Here is a 24,124-nt window from a genome sequence, read left to right as displayed (position 1 = left end):
TGAGGTTAAAATAGTCCCGGGATTACAATCCCGGGACTAATTTATACCATCTGTTGGTATTATTTTATACCATCTGAAAGATGATATAAAATAATACCAGTATAAGTGGGTTAAGAAGGTATAAGTTGAGTTATTCCAGCACTAATTTTTATACCACGTTTGGTACAAGGTATAAAATAATCCCGAGATAAATCTATACCTTATACCAACCGTGGTATAAAAATTAATACCGGCATAACCCATGTTATACCTTAAACCAAACGACCACTTCGTGACACTCCTTATTCTATCATAATCCTTAACATTCTATGACACGCGACATGATAGTTCTAATATTTTAGCTCGCCGTAAAATATTAAAACTTAAGCATTTGCTTAAAGCAACATGATAATTATAATATTTTTAGCTCGCCGAAATTTTCAGGAGCGCTACAACACACGCACATAATACGTTTCAATATGTATTCATATAGACGGTTTGGTTCGATTTTTTCAATCTATTTTTTGTCGGTTAAGAAAAAAATGAAATCAATTTCTTTATAGTTTTAACTTTAAAAGATAAAATCAAATCAGATAAACAAATATCAATTTTTTTTTCTAGTTCAATTCAAGTTTTGATTTGATTTTTTCTTTTTATGCCGAGATAATATCTCTTACAATTTGAACCAAACGACCCCTACATTGTACTACACAAATTTGAAAGGGGAAGGATGTCAAATATGAAAAGGGAGGAAGGAATTCGATCCCAGCACACCAAGTTCCGCGGAATATTTTCGATCAGTTGATCTCTCTTAGGTTTAGTTTTGATTCAGCGAAGAAACAAGCAAGTGAAGTTGTCAGCAATTGCATTCATGCGGTGGTGGTGGGGAACAATAGTGATAGTGCTATTACCGTCATGCTGCAGCGGACATAGTGCTGCTATAGTCTCCCGGATTGCTTTTGGATCGTGCGCCAATCAAAGCGCTCCCCAGGTTTGTTTCTTTGTTTGTTTTTCTTTTGGTTTTAAACTTAAGACTCCTCATTTTCCGTCCGTGGGCTGGCAGCCTATATGGGATGCAATAATCCGTTTTGATCCTCAAGTGTTCATCTGGATGGGCGACACCATCTACGGAGATATAAGACGTCCTTTCAAGCTTTTTGGAAAGGAGAGGACTATTGGCCCCTGGAAGAATGTCCCCAGGTTTTACCCTTCTTCTGAGCACGAAATGAAGTCCCGATATCATCAAGCTAAGACCATTCCTGGATATTCTACTCTCACCCGCAAAACTAAGGTATTCTACTACTCCTATCTCTTACTATATGTATACACTAACATTTCTGTTTAGAAAATGAAGAACCCTATACATCTTGGCCCTGGCTTATATTATTTTTTATAATCTCTAATATTGGAATCTTTTAGGTTATTGGCACCTGGGATGACCATGATTATGGATTAAACGACGCAGGAAAAGAATTTGAGAGCAAGATCACTAACCAAAGGCTTTTACTTGATTTTCTGGATGAACCGCTAGAAAGTACTCGGTAAGCAATCCCTCATTCTTCATAGTATCAAGAGGTGGTTGAGTCAACCGTCCTTCTCTCATTCTTTCTTTATATGTTAATTATCCAACTTCCTTGTTTTGGTTTTTGTTGTGGAAATCTAAAGTAGAAGTTGATCTTCAATTGACAAAATCCTTTATGACCTAGGATGATGTCCTTTTTCATCGATCATATAGTTTGATTCCTCATTGCTGTGGCTACTTGTCGGTCCCAACTAATGGAACTGTTGACATTTTAAGCTTGCTGTTCTTCTATCAAATTGCTTTTTTCAGTCACTTTTCACCATTCTTTTTTCTCTAGGCGCAAACAAGCTGGTGTTTATGCATCATACATATTTGGTCCTGTGGGTAAACATGTTAAGGTATCTTCATGTTAATGTGAAATTTCTTATATGAGATTATTCTTTATATTGTTTAAACAATTGCAATCATTACCATCAACAAACTAATTTTTATTTACGTCCTTCAGTACCGTTTGATCTAATGGATGGTCTTCTCTAGGTCATTCTTTTGGATACAAGATATTACAGAGATCCTGTCTCTAGTGATGGCAGTATCTTAGGAGATGCACAATGGATGTGGTTGGAGAGGGAGTTGAAAGGTTCTCCTACGACTATTACTATTATTGTATCATCTATTCAGGTATCAGATATGTTTTCACCTTGACGTTTGTAGAAGTCATTTATTTATTTATTCTAGGAAGCATATGGCTTGCACTTGTGGCTATATTTGCAGTTATCAAGTTCAAATGTGAATCATTGCTATTGTAAGTTGCTGAGTTATTAAACTACTATGTGCATTAATTCAATATGTGTTAGCGATAAATCCTCCCTTCTAGTTGATAGTAACTCAGGATACCTCTATTTTTAAATTTTAGATCTAGTAGTTCCTACTCTATGGGACACTGTTGTAACTTCCTTCCCGTACTTAGGTTATGTTTAGATAGGTCTTATCCTTTCTTAGTTTACCTTGGCTGTAGAAATTGTGTAAATCTACATATACTCATAGCCTTATTGGGCAAGCTTCTAAAATCAACTTATTTTGAATAGTGCTTTCCAAAAAAGTACGTTTTGGTGAGAAGCAGTTTTTGTTTGACCAATTAATTTAAAAAGCACTTTTGAGCAGCAATAGTGGACCTATTCCAGTTTCCTTAGTGAATAACATTTTGTTTGCATCTTAAATTATTCACGTTTCACGGCATTTGAGCTTCGTGGTCTATCCCATGCAACTAGTGCACTCAGTGTTACCGGAAAGGGGAAGAAAATTGGAGCCAAGCGGCAAGTCACTAACTCTACCTTTTTTTTTTTTTTTGTGTGTGTGTGTGTGTTGGTTTTGGGGGGTGGGGGGTGCTGCTAGAAGTTGTGCAATTGAACTATATAGTCTGTCACTGCTTGGTGTTATTGAAGTGGACCGATCTGCAGTTTCACTAGGGCATTCCTAGTCCAACAAGGGTTAATTATGAGACCTTAATGCGTAATTTTACATCAGCAACTTTTTATGGTCTACAACAACAACAACAACATACCCAGTAAATTCCCACAATGTGGGGTCTGGGGAGGGTACAGTGTACGCAAAACTTTTTATGGTCTATTACATTCAAAGGGCCAATGTTGGATTTGGGGCATTAAAATGTGCCTTATCAGAATTTAATGATTCAAACATGCACACAAGTTGTGCTTGTAGGGCAATAAAAGACGACATGAAATGGTATTTTGCATTTTGATATGTAACTTAGCAAATCATTCTTTGTAATTAGCAGCTCTCTCATTTGATCAAACTTTTCTTTGTTCTCCTCTTTTCCATTTTAATTAGATAGGCCCTTGGGCATCAAAGCCTTAAACAATTGTGTGCAGTTATTGAGAATGTAAACTAATATGTGAACCCACTGCCTGTATCAAAAATCAAGAGGAGCAAAAGAAGAAAGAAGCATGGCTTTTAAATGCTCATACATGAATATTCTTGGTGCTTTCCTATAATGAGCTGCATCGTATTTGCACAGGTCATATCAAATCATTCAGCTACAACTGGCCCTCTATTTTATACAGAGTCATGGGGACGATTTCCAAGGGAAAAAAGTCGTCTTTTCAAGTTGATATCTGATAGTAAGGTAATATATCGTTCTTTCCCATTATAGAGATTCGGTTAGTCCCACAACTGTATCTCATTAATATTTTAAGCGAATCTTTATAGTCTGTTTTTGGCTATTGGGTCTTTTATATCACTAACAAATGGTCCTTATATTAATGATGACTATGCCGAAAACTGAATAATATTATGTGAATCATCAGAAATAAAACAAGAAGAAAACAAACCATTATGATCCTCACTCTTCCTCAGCCTACCCTTAACTGCGTCCTGCCTTTCCCACATGCAGCCAGCAACTGTAACCCCCTTTCTCTTTTTCTCCAGTCCCACCCCCAAGGCTAACCCTGTTGCAGTCCTCCTACCCCTGCATCAAGGCCTTGGCAGAAAAGTGTTCTTTTGCAAAGTGTTAATCATCAAATTACCAACGGTGTGTTGAGTTGGGTTACCTACTCATCGAAAAGCTTAAATTGTTAGAGAGGGGACACAATTATTTATTTATGCTTGGTTAGCAATGCGAGCCTCACGTGCGACCTGACTCTTTTTTCTTGGGCAAGCACGTAGGAATTCTTTTGATAATGGGTGGTAATGAGACTTGATGTCAGGACCTTTGCCACTTCCGAAACCAAGTCTGATTCTTTGACTACCTTAACTAAACGTTTAAGTTAGATGAGATGCTCCCACGGTTCAATATAGTATTAGAGTAGATCCATTACTGATTTGGCTGCCAAATGTTGGGCTCTGTATAGAAAGCTCAATACTAATTCTCACTGACTTTTTAGCAAATAACACCATGTTAAGAGAAATAGACTTTGGGTCTAGCTCAACCCCGAAAGGTAGCTTATGAGGTGAGAATTGTCTATGATGTAGAGATTACCGCTCATATCCTCAACCAATATGGAACTCTAACATCCTGCGGCAATGATGAATTCCAACATCTTGGCAACATAATGCTTGATGGTCCACAACAGATTGAAACTTTTGAGACAAATTCACTTTTAACAAGACATACTTGGAACTTTCACGTTAAGTTATGATACACATCCCCTAGTGAATGAAGAAAAAGAGAGCTTCCTGGGGGTGGTGATGATTGGTGCAACAGTAGACTCTTTTTCTCTTTTTATATTGTAAACATCTTTTCTTTTTGAGTATTTTGAGAATGTGTTGATTGTAATACTATTATTAGTCATATTTGATGGTCCTAATTGGCAAAAGAATTGCTGACTAGACCAACTGGAACTTTGAGGAACCCATAGCTGGAAATTGACGTTTCCAATAACACCTGCTTTGGTTCTGCATACATATTTGTCTTTTCCTTGGGCTACATGTTTAATTCAGAAGTCAGATTTGCTTTGTCTGGTTCTCATACCCATTTGTCAGTAAGATTGGCGATGTCTAATACCTCTTGCTATACACATAATAGATTTAGTTGTTTTCCTTGTATAGAGAGAAGGGGTTTTCTTCATAAGCGGAGATGTTCACTTTGGAGAAATTGCAAGATATAATTGTGCTGCTGGTTACCCCTTGTATGACATAACATCAAGTGGCCTTACCCAAGCAGTGGAGAAAGCAGTCTCTCCACCGCTGCATTTCGTTGTGAGATTTTTGGCATTGTTAACTCCAGCTATAATGCGAGTAAAGGACAAAAGCTGCAGATATCGTTCGTGCACTTATGGTTAGCATTTCTTACCCATTTCCTGTGCCCATTTAAATATATGCTGTAGCAGCTTTATGTCTAGATCATTAATCTTCAGTATGTGGATGTTATCTAGGTCAACCAAACTTTGGGACCATTGAGATCAATTGGGATTCAGATCCAGTAGGTTTGAAGTTTGACATCAGAGATGAAAAGGGATTGCCAGTGATTGCATTGAAAATCTCATTAACAGAACTCCAAGGCCAAAAGGTTGACTCCGAAATGACCATTGGCTTAGAAAAATTTCAAAAGTATTGCTCTGTTGAAGTTGACTCACCATGGTTTGTCAGATATCGGTTGGCAATATTTTTCTTTTCCACTTTAGCTGGTAAATTACCTTTGAACTCATCATTTTCTTTATTACTGATGTTCTGATTGATGTGTTTATCATAAAAAAGTTCTCTTTCTTCAACAAATATTGAGTACCATACAAACTGATAATAATTCTAGCTTGTTGTCTGGTATTTTACTTGCATGTCTATTCTTGTTCTCTCCTCCGCACTTGCATTGCTTTAATCTGCATTTGTGAAAAATGCTACCTGCCACTTAATTCCATATGCTGGCTTTCCATACTACTATATCACCTTCTTTCCTTTCCTCTTTGCTTGCCGCCAATGCAACATTTTGGACCTCCAATCCGGTTGGAAGGCAAAAGGTTGGAGAACCTTTTATCTTCTGTCCTTTGTGTGAAGGCGGTGTCGAGGAAAGAGTAATGAATAATTAAAGAACTGGAAGGATCTTATGGCTTTATGGCCCCTCTGGGCAAGAATTGATGCATGAATATGAAATTAGAAAGGATGATCTTTATGCAAGTAGGAGGTAGTAGCCAGAAGCAGTCTTCCCCTTCTCAGAATGAAAGGTGCATTACTTTCCAATGTGATTAATTTATAGTGCTTGATGTGGAAATTCATGACGATCTTTAAGGCTAATTTAGGATCAAATAGTGGGAAAACAGGCAAGGAAGATTATCTGATGGGTGAAACAACGGAGAAAGTTCTGCGATGATTGGAAAGAGGTGTTCATGAAGGATAGGCAGAAGGTTTACTGCAGAACAAAAAGATCTCAGAAGTATTCAGTGCATCAAAGACTTCAGTAAATGCAATCTTGCAACTAAACTTTTTTTTTTTTGTACTCCCGACATTAAAAAACTCAAGTAAACACATTGATTCATTACATAAAATATGACTAAAAGATCCCCTCTGTGGTGTGGTGGTCACATGGAGAGAAAGGAATGCTTTGAAGACAAAAAGGAAAATGTTGTTAATTTGGAACAAAAGTGAATTGCTTAGTTTTGGTGTAACAAGACCATGGCAAATGTTTTCGAGCTGGAAGCTTTTGTTGACTAAACACCTCGTCTTGAAAAACTGGATAAAACAAACTTGGACTAAAAGGGCTTTGAATGCTTCCTAGCTTTTGTGTTTCGTACCAAAAACCTTCAATTATTACTCTGCCAATGTATAGCCGCGAGAAAAGGACAAAAATGGTCCCTTAACTATGATAGTAGGTTCAAAATAGTCCCTTAACTATGCACTTAACTTTTTTAGTCCTTTAAGTTTGTTATAAGTTAACAAAAACGATCCCTTAACTATGAGAGTAGGTTCAAAATAGTCCCTTAACTATGCACTTAATGGTTTTGGTCCTTTAAGTTTGCCATAAGTTGACAGATTTAGTCTCGACAAAATATTCATCGAACTCTATTTGTTAGATTTGACGAGAACTATGAAAAAAAGGGAAAAATTAGTGAGAACTCTAGATCAGTCAAATAACTCGGGACAAAACCGACGGACGTTAGTCGGTTATAGGATGGACTTCCGCGCATTTTTCCTAAAAAATAACCGATGGACTTCCGTTGGTTTTCGTAAAAAACAATAAAAATTAAAAAAAAAAAAAAAAAAAATAGTGTCCCTCGATTTTATCCATCGGTTTCCGTCCATTGTTTTTCTCGCTTGTTTTTGGTAGTGACAACTTTTTTAGTTTCTGCTATTTCTAATTTATTTCTAAAATCTAGTGTATTTTATTTAGTCGATGGATTCCCTCAGTTTTAATCGATAGAGTCCGTCGGTCTTTGTGTTTCGAGACACCATTTTCTGACATTATCAAACCGTTAAGTGCATACTTAAGGGACTATTTTTAACCAACCCCCATAGTTAAGGGACCATTTTGTCAACTTATGGAAAACTTAAAGGACCAAAACCGTTAAGTGCATAGTTAAGGGACTATTTTGAACCTACTCTCATAGTTAAGGGACCATTTTTGTTAACTTGTAACAAACTTAAAGGACTAAAACCGTTAAGTGCATAGTTAAGGGACTATTTTGAACCTACTATCATAGTTAAGGGACCATTTTTGTCCTTTCCTCGTATAGCCGCAACATCATTCCTTTTTTCCTAAAAGGAGTTCTACTCCCCTGAGATTGGAGTTGGACCAAGTATGACATTGCCGCCATTTAAGTTCTTTAAAAAAGGCACATGGCGGCTGCTGGACAGTCATATCACAGACTTCACATCTTTTACCGTTTTTATTCAGGAGTGAGCCATAAAGTGTTCCTTATCTGACTTTTCTATAAGCTCTTTATTTCCAAAATCTGTAGTCATTAATTTACAAAAAGAAAGAATATCAAAATTAAAGTGATAAACGATATACCATTATACTTTCCAAGTGTGTGGTAACCAAGGTGTTGTGATCATGAGTTATATGGCTTAAGAAAGATCAAAGATTAATTCAGGAGTGGATAAGAGTTTTGACCAAAATCTGTCCTGATACTTGTTTATGCTACTAATGTGATTTTGGATCTGTCAACCTACCGACAAATAGGGTCTAAATCAGTATAAAAAGACTCCTAATGTAGAACTTACCCTGTTCTCATTCTTTAAGAGGACTGCAAGGAGAAAGTGATAAAATAAGGTAACTTAGGTATTGAAATAAGCATCATGTTTCCAGCAAATAGAGTGTGACGTACGAATGGCCAAAGTACATTAACAAATTATACTCAAGAATGAGGTAACTTTTGACTTATAAATACCTATATATCCAGGCACTATTTCCTGCTAAAGGCTTTGTTTACATTTTAGGCCGTACTAGGCTTGTTAAAGGCATCGGTGCAACTTGTGAGGCCTTTGCTAATATTGATATACCTTTTCATGTTGAATTTCCATGTTCTGATTGTGGTGGTTCCAATTGTTGCAGTGCTGCTTCTTGCAACCATAGGACTCCTCTGTGCAGTCAGGTCATGTTGCAAGAGATGCCATTGCAAATACAAGCATGATTGAAGATTTTGAGTACTTTGTAGCCTTGAGATTAAATGCTGGTTATTGAGTGATACATGATCAGGTACTATCGACAACCTCCTTTTTTGTGGTTAAAACCTTTTTTTTTTAATAAGTAAATATTTTATTAAGAAAGTACCAAGTTGGTACAGAAAAAAGTACAGGATCTAGCAGCAAACTCTTTAATCCATATTACATATTATCTCCTAGCAAGTGTAAAAAGTCCAATTACTTCTCCATCCTATCTATAGTACTGCTATTACACCAAAAGTACAGATTTTTAATGCATTTGTTTTGTACTCTAGAAATCCGTAACTTCTTTCCATCAAAGCATGCCTTGTGGCTAAAACCTACTTTCACAATTGTAGTCACACTTCTATGAGCACCATGATATCATTAGCCAATTAACAATGATACTATGCCAAAAGGCTTGTTATGTCTGCTTGAATATCAAAAACATTTACTGCTGATCTATTAGATAGCTAATAGGAAATTTTATTTTATGCATCACATAACCATCATAACTTATACGAGAGTCTCTCATTAAAACCGAAAAGGTAATTTTATATTTTCTTTCATTATTTTTATTAACTAAATGGTTTGACATTAAGTTTTAGTCGTAATTCTGTCCTGTAAGAAGCAAGGTGTCAGAATTCAGCAAATCAAAGTTTCAAGACTTGAACAATTAAAACTCATCGCTATCAGCTTGGGCAAGTTAAGGATGGAGTCCGATAAATCCCTCATTGTAGAAGTATATGAGTGGAGAAATCAGGGAGAGAATACCGAGCAATTTACGGAGTTCTATAACTTCAAATTTTCAGCCACTGAGATATAATGATTTGCAGATTTTACAATCAAAATGACACAAACTAGTGAATGAATGATATCTATAATCTTACCTTTAGTCCACGAGAATTATGTATGAAATAAGGTGATTGTATAATGTCTGATTATAAAGCAACTAGCAGATATATACACACCATAGAGAAACTTTTGGACAATGGAAAGCAACCAAGAGTAGAAAGTTCAACTGACTGAACATTGATATCATGAAACATGAATCGACTATCACAGAAAAGTACTTGGTCTATGTTTCACTTAAGCTAAGTTTAGCAGCAGGTATAGCAAAACCAAAATGAAAAGGATCATGTCTTAGTAGTTCTGGAATCAGAAGAAATGTTTATGTCATTGAAGCCTAAAGACTTGGATGATCTTCAATGAAAGAAAATGAGTGAAAAGTTATAGACAAGAACTTTTTCAGTAGCTCATACATTTTGTTACCACAATTTTTTTCTTCTTGGTCCTTTAGTTAAGTATCTTAATGAGGAAAAATGTGGACTTTAAAATACATTTTCTGGCTTTAAGCGTGGTTGGGCGAGAGTACTACTAGGTGGGTAACCCCTTGGGAAGTCCTCATGTTGCATCCCTCCTTTCTACCTCCACGAGGTAGGGGTAAGGTTTGCGTACACTCTACCTACCCAGACCCACATGTGGGCTTACACTGGGTATGTTATTGTTGTTGTTGAGTTTGCTTTTTGGGACTGTTCTATTGCCTCCGATGTCAGATACTTTCGTAGTCTGTTAACCAACATGACCCTTCATGGCTATAAAAAATGGATATAAGTACATTTGACTAATTTAATACATGACCAAATCATCTACCAACTGTGAATTGTAACGTGTTGTTCATTCAGGTTTATATCTTACCGTTTCTTTTTTCCCCAAACCACTATATATCTTGCAGCAAGAGCATCTATTTTTATGGACAAAAGGTGAAATAAATCGGTTATGTTGCAAGGGTGAAAAGTTAGAAGCACTTTGGATTCTCATGTGATTGCTCGTAAAGTGAAGATTATACGGATACAAGGCTAAAAGGTGGAAAGAGAAGAAAAACCAGGTATATTACATTTGATTAATTAGAAATAAAAAATGTATTTTAAAGTCTACATTTTTCCGGCTGGGTGAGTCTACATGTATTTTAGGTACTGGAAAGAGGTGAATCTACAATACTAGGAAGTAGGAAAGAGAGACCCTCGGGGGACGTGGGAGCATTTTTGAAAACCCTGCTAAAGGTTTTCAACTTTGCCACAAAGGACTTTATACATCTCCTCTCTTCTTTAAACTCCATTGTCGTTCTGGTATGAATGAAGAACCTTAAGAAATAGGCACTAATTAGGAGGGAGTTGGGGTGGGGAGAAGATTGAAACAAGTTGAATATGAAAATACGTAATTGTGTATTTGGAGGATTTTTTATTGTCAGTATTGAGCTCCTTTGTGCTGTTCATTATAGTAATACGGCCACCCTTCAATAAAAAAAGACTACCCCCTCCTTCCTCTTCCTTTCAAGATGGATAACACCATCTTCTTCGTGGTGGGCTTAAATCATATTATATCACGAGATCATTAGAATCAGCTGATCTTTTGTTCGACTGGACTGAAAGAAGCAGAGCTTTCATTAGGAGAACAACCTTCAACATAGCTACCAATTAATGGCTAGCTCGAGTCATGATGGAAGCCTCGAAATTTCAGGGCAACATGGTCAGGAGATGGAAGAGAAAAGACAAAATTTCTCTGGAACTTTTAGTTCCAGGAACTACAACAGGTTTGGGAGATACATTAATATTCTATTCTCAAAAAAAAAAAAAAAGGTTGGGAGATACATTAGCATTGTCAGCCTACGAGGAAGAAGATCGGTCCTAATCATCCCTGAGTTAGCTTTTAATACGGGCTGGAATGATATTGTAAACAAGGTGTCCAGGTTCATTATGCTCACCCTTCTCAACCTTTCTCATTCGAGTCCTGATTAATAGAGTACAGCATCCCTTTTGCTGATGCGGTCAGAGGCAGTAAATGGTTGGTAGGGAGTTGAATCAAACTCAGATTCAGGTTGATTTGGGACTAGAAAAAGGCAAAATCATTTGCATTGATGAGGCTTTTTTTTTTTTTTTTAAATGACAAGGGAACCCCCAGCATCGGGTGCGCACAGGGTAAACCCCGTTCCTGTGCAATAGCCTGCAAACTACACAGAAGAGATACCCCGTGCGACAAGCTCGACCCACAAGGCAAATCCACTGCTGTTGTAGGCAGGGGTTTCGAACCTGAGACCTCCACTATGGAAGCCTCATGCTCAACCAACTCAACCACCCTTGCGGGTTGATGAGGCTTTTAATCAGTCACAAAACTAAGTTTTGAACAGATGTTTGGTATGCAAATTTAATGCAAACAACTCGGAATTCCCCACTCTCTCTGATATTAGAAGCTGGTCTCAGTCTTTATGGAACCAAGCCAACAGACTGAATATTTACAAAATGGGGAACCACTCTTTCCTCCTCGAGTTTGCAGCCAAAGCCACTGCTGAACTGGTCATGAACGGCATCTGGAGATGGAAAAAGTTCCCAGCTTCCAGAGTTGGTGGACACTGACTTCAGGGGCAACATAACAGTCCCAAAAAGCAAACTCAACAACAACAATAACATGCCCAGTGTAATCCCACAGGTGGGGTCTGGCTAGGTAGAGTGTACACAAACCTTACCCCTACCTCGTGGAGGTAGAAAGGAGGGATGCAACACGACTTCCCAGGGGGCCACCCATCCTACTACTACTCTCGCCAATTTCTTCTCCAACACAGAAAGTCGCCGTAATTTCAGCCTAAGCTTGAATCGTGAAAGTAAACCCTCCATTTTTAATGTTACTTCCTTCGGAATATTGCGCCCATCGACTTTAATTCTGACTCTAGCCCATTTGAGATGATTCTGAATTTGTGTTTCTCCTCTTCCATCTCGAGCCAACTTCCACAGTAATCACCCAATGTTTTGAAGGTCTTTTGCGACCAGAGGTGCAGCGGTAGACCAACAAATTTCACCCAAACTGAGATCATACCAGCACTAACGCGTCGGATCTCATCAGAACTCTGAAGTTAAGCGTGCTTGGGAGAAGAAAGGAGAGCAATAAATTTTTTCCAGCAGATTTCAAGAGAGTTGTCAGCAAATACACCTGTAGGTCAAACCTCTATTTTTAAAACAGCGCACTTGAGCACACGTCACATGAGAAACCTTATCAATCCCACGAAACAGCCACACAACTCATGGGTCCTGATTTTTTGGGCCCAAATCAGTTTGAGGTTTTGGGCCGACTTAAAGAGTCCACATCTCAGGGTCTTTGTTTTAACAAAAAATTGCACGATTTTCCCTTCAAATGGGCTGGTCTTTAATTTTTTCCTGTCAAATAGAACTTATGCCTTCCAGGGCATAAGTTGTTTAAGGAATCCGGTACAACTTGTGCGGGATCCTTAATAACTTATGTCTCAGGAGGCATAAATTTCATTTGAGGGGCAAAAATTAAAGAGAAAGTACAAATAGGGGCAAAAATGCTCATGACCCTTGTTTTAATGAAGCACGTGCTCTAGCACGTGAGGATCAAATTAGAACCATGCGAAATCTGCCCTCTTCTGCTCATTTCAATCTAAATCCTCTCTTAACAGTCCTGAAAGAAATTGCCGCCACATTTCTCCATTCTTTTGCCCAGTGAGAAGCGGCTAGCCTCAAAACTTCTATCACTCCTCCACTGTTATCACCCCCACAGTCCCCCACCATCTCACAAAATAAAGAAACAACCAAGGACAAAGATATTGAGATTTTGCCGATCACTGAAACAACACCAGACATGCAGACTCACTTTAAAGACCAAAATTTGCAAATCATGCAAATTCATGATGTGGAACCAGTAGACACTCTTCAGTTGGAGTCTCACATGAGTTTATGCTCCACATTCCGGAATTGATAAGCAACTTTGTTGGGAGGAAATTGCAACTTCAAGAGGTCTATGGGAGGGACCATGTGTAGTCTGTGGTGACTTCAACCCCAACAGATTTATGCATGAAAGAGGAAATAGGACAGTAATTACCAACTCCATGACTTAGACTTTTCTGAATAGATGGAAGATTTGGAACAGGTTGACCGTCCTCTTAATGGTGATTGTTTCACATGGTTCAGAGGGATAAACCATAAAAGTGCAGCAAAGCTTGATAGAGTCCTCTTTTCAGTGGGCTGGGAGGAAGCTTTCAGACAAAGAATTCTCCCTATAGAACTATTTGATCACACTCCTACTCTTCTTGAATGTGGCAATTGGGGACAGAAGAAGAACTACTTCAAATTTGAGAACTGGTGACTTGAAGTAGAACGTTTTACTAATTTGATACAACATTGGTGGTCAAGATTTGTGGTCCATAACTTCCCTGATCACAAGCTTAGCACCAAATTGAAATTGCTTGAAGGAAAACTAAAGGAATGGAGTAAGACAAATTCTGGTGAAATGATGAACAAAAAAACAACCTCTTGAATGAGTTGGCTGATGTGGATCAGGCTCAAGATGCTCGGGACCTTAATGAAAATGAGATGATGATCAGAGCCACTGTGCTTGTTGAATTAGAAAACATGCTAAAAAGGAAGAGGTGTCTTGTGGTCACAATTGGGAGACAAATACTACATTTTCTCAGAGAATCCGCAGGAGATTCAACACAATTGACAAATTTGTTGTCAATGGAGGAGAGGTGCCAGATCCTGAAGACATTCAAATGGCGATAGTAGACTTTTACAAGAATATTTACTAAGAAACAGAACCATGGAGGCCAACTTTTGAATTCTCAAGCTCTGCCAAAATCACTCAGGATGAACAAGTGTGGCTACAAAGACCTTTTGGCGAGGCAGAAGTCCTCCAGATTATTAGCAAAAGTGCTTTGGTCAAACCCCCAGGTCCTGATGGCTTCACTATGGGTTATTGGGTTTTTTCAAAACTTGGTGTGTATCTCAGAGATGATATCATGCAAACCATTCATAACTTTCACCAGAATGAATGCATTGAGAGGTCTTTCAATGCCACCTTCATTGCATTGATTCCCGAAAAGAATAGAGTAGAAGAGCTCAGGGGTGGGGTGGGGGGTGGGGGGGGGGGGGGGGATTCTACAAGATTATCTCTAAGCTCATCACTGCGAGGTTGAAATCTGTAATAGCAGAGCTTGTAGATAAACATCAAATGACTTATATTAAAGCCAGACATATCATGGGTGCAATTGTACTTGCTAATGAATTGGTGGATTCCAGGCTTCAACAAAAAATGCCTGAACTACTATGCATGCAAACTTGACATTGAAAAGACTTCTGATTATGTTAATTGATCCGTTTTTGTATCTCAACTGCCAAATTCTCTGTCTTGGTAAATGGAAATCCTGAGGGATTTTTCCAATCCAGTAGGGACCTAATGCAGAGGAATCCCTTGTTTCCTTTTCTTTTTATACTAGCAATGGAAGGCCTTAACCATATGCTTAGAATAGCCTACTCCAATAACTTGATCAGATGATCTTGTACCAGAGACACCACAGGTGGAATTACGGAGGTTACTCACCTCCTATGTGGTGATAACTTCCTAGTTTTTTGTGATGCTAAAGTTTCGCAAATTAGACACATCTGAGGGCAATTCTCACCATTTTTTAAGGTATCTCTGGCTTCCATGTGAACTGGTACAAGTGCATTCTGTATCCAGTTAATCAGGCACCTGATCTTCCTTTTTTTTCCTGAGAACCTTGGTTGTCAGTTGGGTTCATTACCATCCAAATACCTTGCAATGCCTCTTGGTGCGAAGAGCAAATCCAAGGAAATCTGGAATGAAGTGGTGGAGAGGTCTGCTAAAAAGTTAGCAAGTTGGAAATGTCAATATCTATCCTTGGGAGACAGACTAACTCTAATAAATACAGTTCTTGATGCCCTCCTCACTTGCACGTGAGTCAGGTTTGGAGTCATCAAGGCTGGAAATTGCTATTCAGAAGAGCTCTTAATGACAGGGAAATTGATAGGTTAGCCACTCTTTTAAAGACTTTGGAACCTCACAATGCTGCCTCAGATCTCCCCGACAAGCCCGTATGGATGCTCAACAACAAGAGCACTTTCACTGTGAGGAGTGTCAAATTCATGTTTATTGCACATCCAGACATTAAATAAGCAGGGATTCAAATTGCCTCGTCTTCCTTCTTCTATAGTTATTAGTGGTCCGGAAAAATCACAGGTTCCTCTTTTGATGTTTTATATATCAACATTTTATTTTAGATCTTTGTACTCTAACAAGAGATATACGTGCAACACGCATCTAGAAACTAGTTTAATTAAAAACCGGAAAACATCAATTTCATAATACATCCACATAGACTCAAAACTGGGTCTTAGTGTCAAAAGGACATGAGATTATAGCAGCTCCTGTACCTGTATGTGAGTTTATATGTTAAAACATTGTATTCTGATATTTTAATGGGTTGTAGTTTGTGGGACCCCTCTTAACTGATTGCTGTGTCACAGGTGAATCTGGAGGGCAAGTCAACTAGAAGAAAATATGATTATGCCTTAATTCCAAGGTAGTTGTGGTCAGATGTATGAATCTTCAATATCATAAATATTCTATCTAGATCCATAATATTCCAATACTCGGTTCTGAAGAATTATCTTTAACACTAGGGCTTCACTAGTATACTCCAGTGGTTATATATCCGAGTCTTATACTAAGCACTGGTTCTTGGTATCACTTGTACTTCAATTACCATTGTTTTTTATCTTTTACTTCACCTGAATTTCAGAACATTGGAGTATATCTTTTGAGATGACTTCAGTAATGTTATTTTCAATTTCCCTAGTCTTCCATTTCATCCAGCTAATCACACTATTGCATGGCATTTAGCACTAGCTACTATTTTTATAATTTGACAAGCCATTAAATATACAAATGGACTACCCGATTAACTCCAGTAAAAACATTGGGAGAGCAATTGAGATCACTTAACTCGATTCAAACCAGTGACTTGGATAGCGTGCGGAGTATGGAAGTGCTTACGATGAGGAACTCAATAAGAACTGCTGAGTATGGTTCGTAAATTAAATTAACTACAATAAAATTTGAGATAATGAATCAGAATCTCACTAAATTATTGCGTTTTTATTAGTTTTGCTATTCTGACTTTACGTTATCCCACTTGAACACTAACTTTAAGGTGCTAAACCCACCTAAACTATCACATTTTTTTTAATTTCATACTTAAACTATACCTCATTAATATCACCCCCTAAACTGTATAAGACCCCACCCATTATATGTTATGTAAATGTGTTCACACTCCCAAAAGCCTTTGGCGCTATACGTGTTATTTATTTATTTATTATTTGTTCAGATTTCATTTAGATTATTAATGATTTTAATTATAACATAAATTCCAACTAAATAAGTAAAACTAAAGAAAAACAAAAGTTAAGGCAGACAAATAATGGTAAAGAGAAAAACATAAAGAGACACCACTTTTGTCCAATTTTGCTGAGAGCTTTTTGGCTGTAGAGAAATTGAAGTAGACTAATTCTCATTTGGTTTGATTGCACAATAATTTCATTGTATAATCTTTAATTTTATCGTGTCTTCAAGTTGAAATGTGTGAATCGAGAGCATCATAAATAAAAAAGTCCTAAACTTCGAGAGGAAGATCATATTCACAAGATCTTTTTATGTATCCTTCCTCTATTCTGCTTAGTCCACGGCTCAATTAGTTGTTGTAAAAGCTATGTAGATGGATTTTTTTTATGTAGTTGCACACATTTTGCCATCTGTCAAGACAGGAGAGTTTTAGCACTTGAAAGTTATAGGTCATGGGGTTAATGCAAACTAGGTATGTTCAAGTATAAAACTAATAAAAACATGATGGTATAGGGGGATTTTGATCCAACACTCATTAAATAATAACGTTTTATCAAGACGATGAAATTGTGTGCCTATTAATTTCAGACGCCTGGAGACTGCAAAAGTTCCAAATTTTGAGATTCTTTTAACGAGTCTTCCCAGAAGCCGATAACACTTGCTGAACCTCTGCACTGGCAAGTTTTGAGATTGCTCAAAACTCCCTGAAAATTGTCAACAGCTGCTCATAATTATGAGAATTAAAGTAACGCTTGTCTGATACAGTCGTAAAAAGACGGCTGCCAGTCTGCCTTGTGAGATACCCATGGCCAAACTAAGCATATGACTATACATGTTAGGTGAAAAGAGTGGACAACTGGAAAGAAGAAAGGAGAATTAAAATGACCAAATAAAGAAGACCGAATTCTAAATTAAACTATGCAAGAGGCAGACATGACCATAATAGTTGCCCTGTTCTGGGAAGCAGAAAAATGAAATGCCTAGCTGGTAGCAGCAAGGACAGAATTTGAGTAGTTGTACGAGTTCACAAAGCTTGCAAGTTACTCCATAAATTTCAGCAAAGCTCTCCAATATCTCAAACAAGACGGATTCATATGGATTGCTTGAAGTATCCATCTTAGAGGACTTGTAGAAGGCTCCAGACTGGATATAGCTGCAGAACCTTCTGTCAGGCGTCTAGCAAGCAAATGCATCTGGAAAAATAGTTCAGCAGGCCTAGTCTCTGCAAGAAACATGATGAAGCCAAAGCATGAGCTGTATAAAAATAATGCAGCAGATTGGATTCTCTAAACTGCCATTCCAACACTGATCCACCAAATTTTGGATGGTATTTGTTGTCTCCGAGCAGCAGGGGACATAAACCAGCAAGAGTAACAACACAATAACAGCTTTCTATCTTTTTCCTAGTAAGAGCAACGGTACAAATAGGCAATCCCTGTCAGTCTGCCTTGTCAAAGACGAAGAGCGCCAAGATCTACTGGGAGCTCAAGATATTAAAATGTGCAATTATATGGATGGAACAATCGGGAAAACTGCAAATACGTGAAATAACTGAAAAGAAAACTGACAATCAAGTTAAAAGACCATCTTAAATTTAAATCTACTACTCAAATGCAATATGCTGTTATAGATTTTTAAATTCAAATGCCATGATTCATTTTTCTTATACTAGCATATTCACCTTCCTAACTATTAATATCCCTGAACAGACGGAAGGGAATATATTTAGGAATTTTTCGTAGCTACTGGGATGGGGGAGATGAAAACATAAGTAACCATCAAAGTATAGAACCTCACCTAAAACAGTGGCCCGAGGAAGAGCCTGAAGTAGTAAGTAATATTTATTATGTAGTAGTCTCTTCTTTAAAACAGAACCCAGAGACCTCACTTTAACCTTGTCCTTTTGAAAGGGCAGTTGGTGGTAGGATTGCCAAAAGAACATGCCATAGTGCTTTCACTAAACTGCTGCCTAAGTGATGCAAAGTGCCCAACTTGCTTTGCGACTCGCTTCAGAGCTTAGGTGCACCGTTGACAACACTGATCATTTTGCCATAAATTGTGGACAATGAAGTACCCAATATTTGGGTATTATGAGGATAGGTTTCTCTTTTCTTTTTCTGTTCTTTTCCTTCAGTCTCTTTGTGTGGGACAGAAGGGTTGCTCAACTCTCCCAAATATTCTATGTATAAATATCTCTCTTTTCCCCCTTTGCGTATCACATTTGGCAATTAGCTATGTCTAGAAACACATGGAACTGGAATGGAGATGCATATATTGGAAAACCTTGGCTGACCACTATGCAAGAAAGTGGACATTTCAGATCAATTTTCAACCCCAAAAGTATATGTCCAAATCTTATTTAAAAAACATAAAACATCAAAGATAAGTAGGCTCGCACTCTGGCAACAATGGGTAAGAGGGTCAGCTACACAGCAAACTTTCATAATCAAAATGCCATAGTATATAGCTAGTCTGATTGTGAAAGACCCATTAGTCGATATTGCATTCAGTATTGACTCAAGCAAAGTTGTCAACCACAGTCCAAACTTAACTGCTCTAAATAAAACATAAATGAATTACCAAAGGACAAATCAAACCTGGTAGCCAAGATGACCATTCCTCAATGAGGTTCTTTTCCCACTTTGATTCAGAGCCGAGGCTAGCTTCTGCTTGTGCCAGTAGTACTGAGACAAAGGGTAGCGGCATCGAAGCACTGTCTTTTGCTTTCTTCAGACTTCTAATAGCAAGTGATAAAAAATCTGAATCGGACTGTTGCCTGGCAATCTCCATGCAAATAGCACCTGAATAATCAAATTCCCGTTACCAATTGAACCAACAAGACCATCAGCCTTAGATAGAAAGATGGAAAGATAGAAAGCCAGAGAGAAGGAAAGAAAACGCAGACGATGGAATGCAGCCCTCTAGGCACTTATGTGGATTCTGCAGAGAGAAATAGAAGAGATTTTGAATGGGAAAATACACTTTTGCCCAAAAAGTGAGTTAATAGAAAATAGTTTAAGGGTATTAAAGTCAATTTCAGAATTGTTCAGCAAATGTTACCATGGCTAAGAAAAAGGCAACTCTCGCCACCCGCTAACGAGCAAGCTTGCACAAGGGACTCTTGTGCGCCAATAAACTCCCCATTCCAAACTGCAGTTAGACCTTGAACCAAATTATATATAGCAATCCACATGTTCCACGAAGTTTTTATTTCTTTGCCACACTCTTGAAAGGCCAAGGCTAGTGAACTGGAATCTGACTGCAGTTTGTATCGACTTTCAAGAAACTTAAGACAAATCCAACCAATATGATAATCAGTTTTGAGCTGCAAGCACTTTACGTACTCTTCGTGAAGCCCAACATAATTATCTTCCACAGCATAGGCACGACACAGCAGCAAGTGTGCAAAGAAGAGGTAGTTATCTGAAAGCTGCATCTCTAGAGCGCTTTTTGCATGCATAATGCACTTGAAATTATTCCCACATTGCAAACTAACCTCCGCAGCACAAAGCAGAAGCTGGAACTTTTGGTATTGGGAAGATATGTCTTCCTTTGCATAAAGCTCACTTCGAAGAGCCACACTTATTAACCTCTCAAGAACAACACACAGGTTACGCGGAAATTTCTCCTGCCGCGCCTTCTGAAAATAGTTTAGTACAAGCAGGTAATAGGAATGATGGTCCCAAGGCTCCTGATGGACACACCTATAAATATAAACATTTAAGTTAGATGCACAGAAAAGCTTGGGCATATATTTCATGGACAAAAATCCATATGTCGTCCTCCCATCGTGTCAGGAGTATCGGATTCATTTATCAACAAAGTGAGCTGCAAAAAGTGTATAATAGAAATAAAATTTCATAAATAAAGTCCAATAGCACGTCGATAAAGAATACAGTACTTCTGCAGCAGCTTGATTGTTTTGCACCCGAATGTTGAATTTTCTCTACAGATGGACATGGGTAATGTCTTCTTGCCGCTCCCCACAGTACAGCAAGCAACTGCTCCAGCACCAAAAATCTCAACACTGGATTTAACACCTTCCTTTTCCTGATGTTCAGAAGGATCCACTATGAAGCATCGAGCTGAAATGTGAACATCTTTCCATTCTTTGCTGGATACTAATAGATAGCCAAGAAGGGTCCTATTCACCAGAATATTACAGCAGATCACTCAACTTTGATCACCAGACTAAGACACAAATTTACAACTATACAAATGGAAATAAGTTTCATATAGGGAATAGCAAGTATCAAGATCAAACACAGCAAGTAATTCAAAGGAACTAGCCCAAAATTGAAATGTACACTTATTGAAACACAAGAACGAAAATCAAGATGGAACAAACCAATTGTGCAAAATGAGAGAAGACACTGACCAATGATATTAAGCAAGGAGTCCTGAGCATGAACAACAGGACATCCATGCAAAGATTTTTAAAGGGCGAGGAAACTTAGCAAAACTACAATCCTCCCCCCCAACCCCCCACCCCACCATTTAAAAGAAAACATGGACATTGAAAATACTCTGTTACTTGCCAAATAAAGGAACATCTTACACTAAAAAGATAGTGCCAATAACTTACACTTATGATGTGGAAATCTTGCTCCTCTTGCAGAGCACCATAACGTGTATGCATACAGCAAAGTAGTCTTTGGACTATTCCTATACCACATATTTTCCCCTAGGCAATTCTCAAGTTTTAGACACAATAATGGGTGACATCAAGTGGAAACTTCTTCAGAAAACTATTTTTCTTCTTTTTGGGTAAATAATATATCATATAAAATATTTTTTGATCAAGAAAACATAAATGTTTTGGATAAAATATTTTGTATAAAATATTGCACTAAGCCAGTGCGAAGGGCGTAATTACAAGTTGTGCAAATCAGCTATTGTGTCTAAAAAAAACATCTATATCTGATCAAAATCTAGTTTGCACCAAAAAGCAATCAACAAAAAGCAACTAAGTTTAAGGCTCTGCATGTTTCTTCTTTTGCCTTAAAAAATTCTGTTATTTCTTGCTAGCCAAACAGACCACCAGATATTCATTTGTTTTTTGATAAGGAAATTTAAAAAGTAATTTTAAAATTTACCAGGTGAAAATATTATCTATGAAAGTACTGTTCAAATTCTAAAAGAATCTTTGTTCTATTCATTTGTGTTTTAATATTTCTTCTGATTACAAATTTCCAGTTCACTTAAAAACACTAACAACCCAAGCATAGGTTTTATTGGCTGACCAACCATATCAGAGAGTGGACAGCTGATGCTGTACAATATAGTGAGAGAAGTGTAAAGCTAAATCAGCCAGCAACAGAGAAATCAGAGGGAGTATAAGAATGTCGGGTTCTGACTCGTCCCATTTTGCAACTTAAATGTCTAAAACTTTTGCTTTTAACGGCAAATGGACAAAGAATGGAATAATGACCCCTCCTCACACGAAGCCAAGATAGGTCTCCTCATGAAAAAACAACAAAGGAAATGAAGTACACAGATATAAAGATGACAGGAAAGGGACACACACAGGGCAGAAGGACGACAATGAAAGGTAGCAATTGCCACCAGTAGCCTATTTGGATATGCTCATTTGACCTATATCTAGTTTTTCTAAAGAATTTAACTGGAAGCCAGTGTAAGAGACTTTAGACAAAATTGTTGCTCCTCTGCTTCTTCTTATTTCTTCACCACCCCCCACCCCCCAAATTAATGTGTATTACTCTACCAGTCATTGAGAAATTATATTCTTTGTTAGAATCAGTGAAGATTCTAGCATGTATGTAATGTAGTAGATAGAATATTACTCCCTCCGTCCCAATTTATGTGATGGACTGGGCATGGAGTTTAAGAAATAAAAAAAGACTTTGGAATCTTGTGGTCTAAAACAAGTCAAAAATACATAAAATATGCTCCCGGGAAAGGACTACTCTATGAAGATCGAGGACATGAGAAAATTGTTGGCTATTCAGATGCAGACTACGCAAGGTCACCCTCTGGATAGTGTTTTAATCGGGGGAAATTTGGTGTCTTGGAAAAGTAAGAAACATGTGGTTGCTAGGTCTAATGCAGAAGTAGAATATCGGGCTATGGCAAACTACTGAAGAGTTTGAAATTTGGAGAGATTAGAAACAGGGAACTTGTGTGCGATAATGAAGTTGCACTTCACATTGCATCAAATCCAGTGTTTCATGAGCGGACCAAACACATAGAGATTGATTGTCATTTTGTCAGAGAGAAGATACTCTTAGGAGATATCATCACGAGGTTCATGCGGTCAAATGATCAGCTTACGGACATATTCACCAAGTCCCTAGCCGGTCCCAAAACGAGTTACTTATGTAGCAAACTGGGTACATTAATTTGTATGCACCAGCTTGAGGGGGAGTGTTAGAATCTGTGAGGATTCTAGCACATATGTAAATATAGTAGGTAAAATATTATGTACTCCCTCCGTCCCAATTTAAGTGTCTTACTTTCCTATTTACTATGTCCCAAAGAGAGTCTCTTTCTATATTTAGTAAGTTTTGACAAATTTAGGACCACAAGATTTAAAGGACTACACACATCTTTAATTTAAGACCACAAGATTCAAAAGTCTTCCTTTATTTCTTAAACTCTGTGCCAAGTATCAGGGTGTGGAGGTCGAGTATCAGTAGAGGGCTAATAGGTGGCCGCGAGGATTTCTTTTCTTGCTTAGAAATCTCTAATTTAACTTGATTGTTTCATGCTTTTCATGCTTTCTTTCACTTCATTTATCTTATTACGTGTTGCTATTACTGCCTATTATTATTGTTGTCTTGGCACCTTCTCTTGAGCCGAGGGTCTATCGGAAACAGCATCCCTACCTCCCAAGGTAGGGTAAGGTCTACGTACACTCTACCCTCCCCAGACCCCACCTGGTGGGATTATATTGGGCATGTTGTTGTAGTTGTTGTCGTCGTGCCAAGTCAAACTAAGACACTCAAATTAGGATGGAGGGAGTAATTGGGAATTGATTTTGTATCGATTTCCTTTCCTTTTTAGGACATGTAAACTTAGCTATTTAAACCTTCTATGATCAAGAAATATTTGAAAAAAGCTTCAATGCCACATTCATAGCTCTTATACCTAAGAAAAAAGGTGCTAAAGAGCTGAGGGACTTCGGGCCTATTAGTTTGATAGGCAATATTTACAAGATATTTTCAAAAGTGCTAATAGAAAGGTTAAAAGGTGTGATGGCTAACCTTGTAGACTCTCAACAAATGGCATTCATTAAAGGAAGGCAAACTATGATGTTGTCTTAGTAGCCAATGAAGTAGTAGATTCTAGATTGAAACAGAATAC

The 24,124-nt window shown here is 37.8% G+C and overlaps 2 protein-coding genes across 4 annotated transcripts in view; one reads left to right on the top strand and one right to left on the bottom strand.

The window, feature by feature from the left end:
* The first annotated feature begins 345 nt into the window (after window positions 1–345).
* LOC132628282 (uncharacterized) lies at window positions 346–16,261 on the top strand. Of its 2 annotated transcripts, XM_060344078.1 has the most exons (11): window positions 350–970; window positions 1,043–1,270; window positions 1,399–1,520; window positions 1,839–1,899; window positions 2,039–2,179; window positions 3,537–3,644; window positions 5,066–5,294; window positions 5,392–5,643; window positions 8,502–8,645; window positions 10,326–10,478; window positions 15,925–16,261. In XM_060344078.1, the coding sequence occupies exons 1-9, from the start codon at window positions 851–853 to the stop codon at window positions 8,582–8,584; spliced, it is 1,344 nt and encodes a 447-aa protein (XP_060200061.1). In that variant the 5' UTR covers window positions 350–850; the 3' UTR covers window positions 8,585–8,645; window positions 10,326–10,478; window positions 15,925–16,261. The 2 variants fall into 2 exon arrangements, with proteins under 2 accessions (XP_060200062.1, XP_060200061.1); XM_060344079.1 differs by lacking the exon at window positions 10,326–10,478 and having other exon boundaries at window positions 346–970.
* Window positions 16,262–17,512: 1,251 nt separating this feature from the next.
* Window positions 17,513–24,124, bottom strand: part of LOC132628280 (tetratricopeptide repeat protein SKI3) — a 33,655-nt gene continuing 27,043 nt past the window's right edge. The window contains exons 18-21 of one of the 2 annotated variants that reach the window (XM_060344076.1): window positions 20,703–20,945; window positions 19,862–20,505; window positions 19,399–19,602; window positions 17,513–18,023 (exon numbers count right to left, since the gene is read on the bottom strand). In XM_060344076.1, the coding sequence (XP_060200059.1) occupies window positions 17,842–18,023; window positions 19,399–19,602; window positions 19,862–20,505; window positions 20,703–20,945 (1,273 nt within the window). In that variant the 3' untranslated portion in view covers window positions 17,513–17,841. The other variant, XM_060344077.1, reaches the window with a different exon arrangement.

This window comes from Lycium barbarum, chromosome 2 (genome assembly GCF_019175385.1).
Source record: "Lycium barbarum isolate Lr01 chromosome 2, ASM1917538v2, whole genome shotgun sequence".
NCBI lineage: Eukaryota > Viridiplantae > Streptophyta > Magnoliopsida > Solanales > Solanaceae > Lycium > Lycium barbarum.
The sequence above is the reverse complement of the archived record's forward strand: the minus strand, read 5'-3'. Positions and strand labels throughout refer to the sequence as shown.

What these genes read in the sequence shown, in the direction of transcription:
- LOC132628282 (XM_060344079.1), top strand. Translation starts at nt 851, where the DNA reads ATGCGGTGGTGGTGGGGAACAATAGTGATAGTGCTATTACCGTCATGC. An exon ending in TTATTGTATCATCTATTCAG is followed by an intron (nt 2,180 to 3,536) that starts GTATCAGATATG and finishes GTATTTGCACAG; the next exon opens with GTCATATCAAATCATTCAGC. An exon ending in ATATCGTTCGTGCACTTATG is followed by an intron (nt 5,295 to 5,391) that starts GTTAGCATTTCT and finishes GATGTTATCTAG; the next exon opens with GTCAACCAAACTTTGGGACC.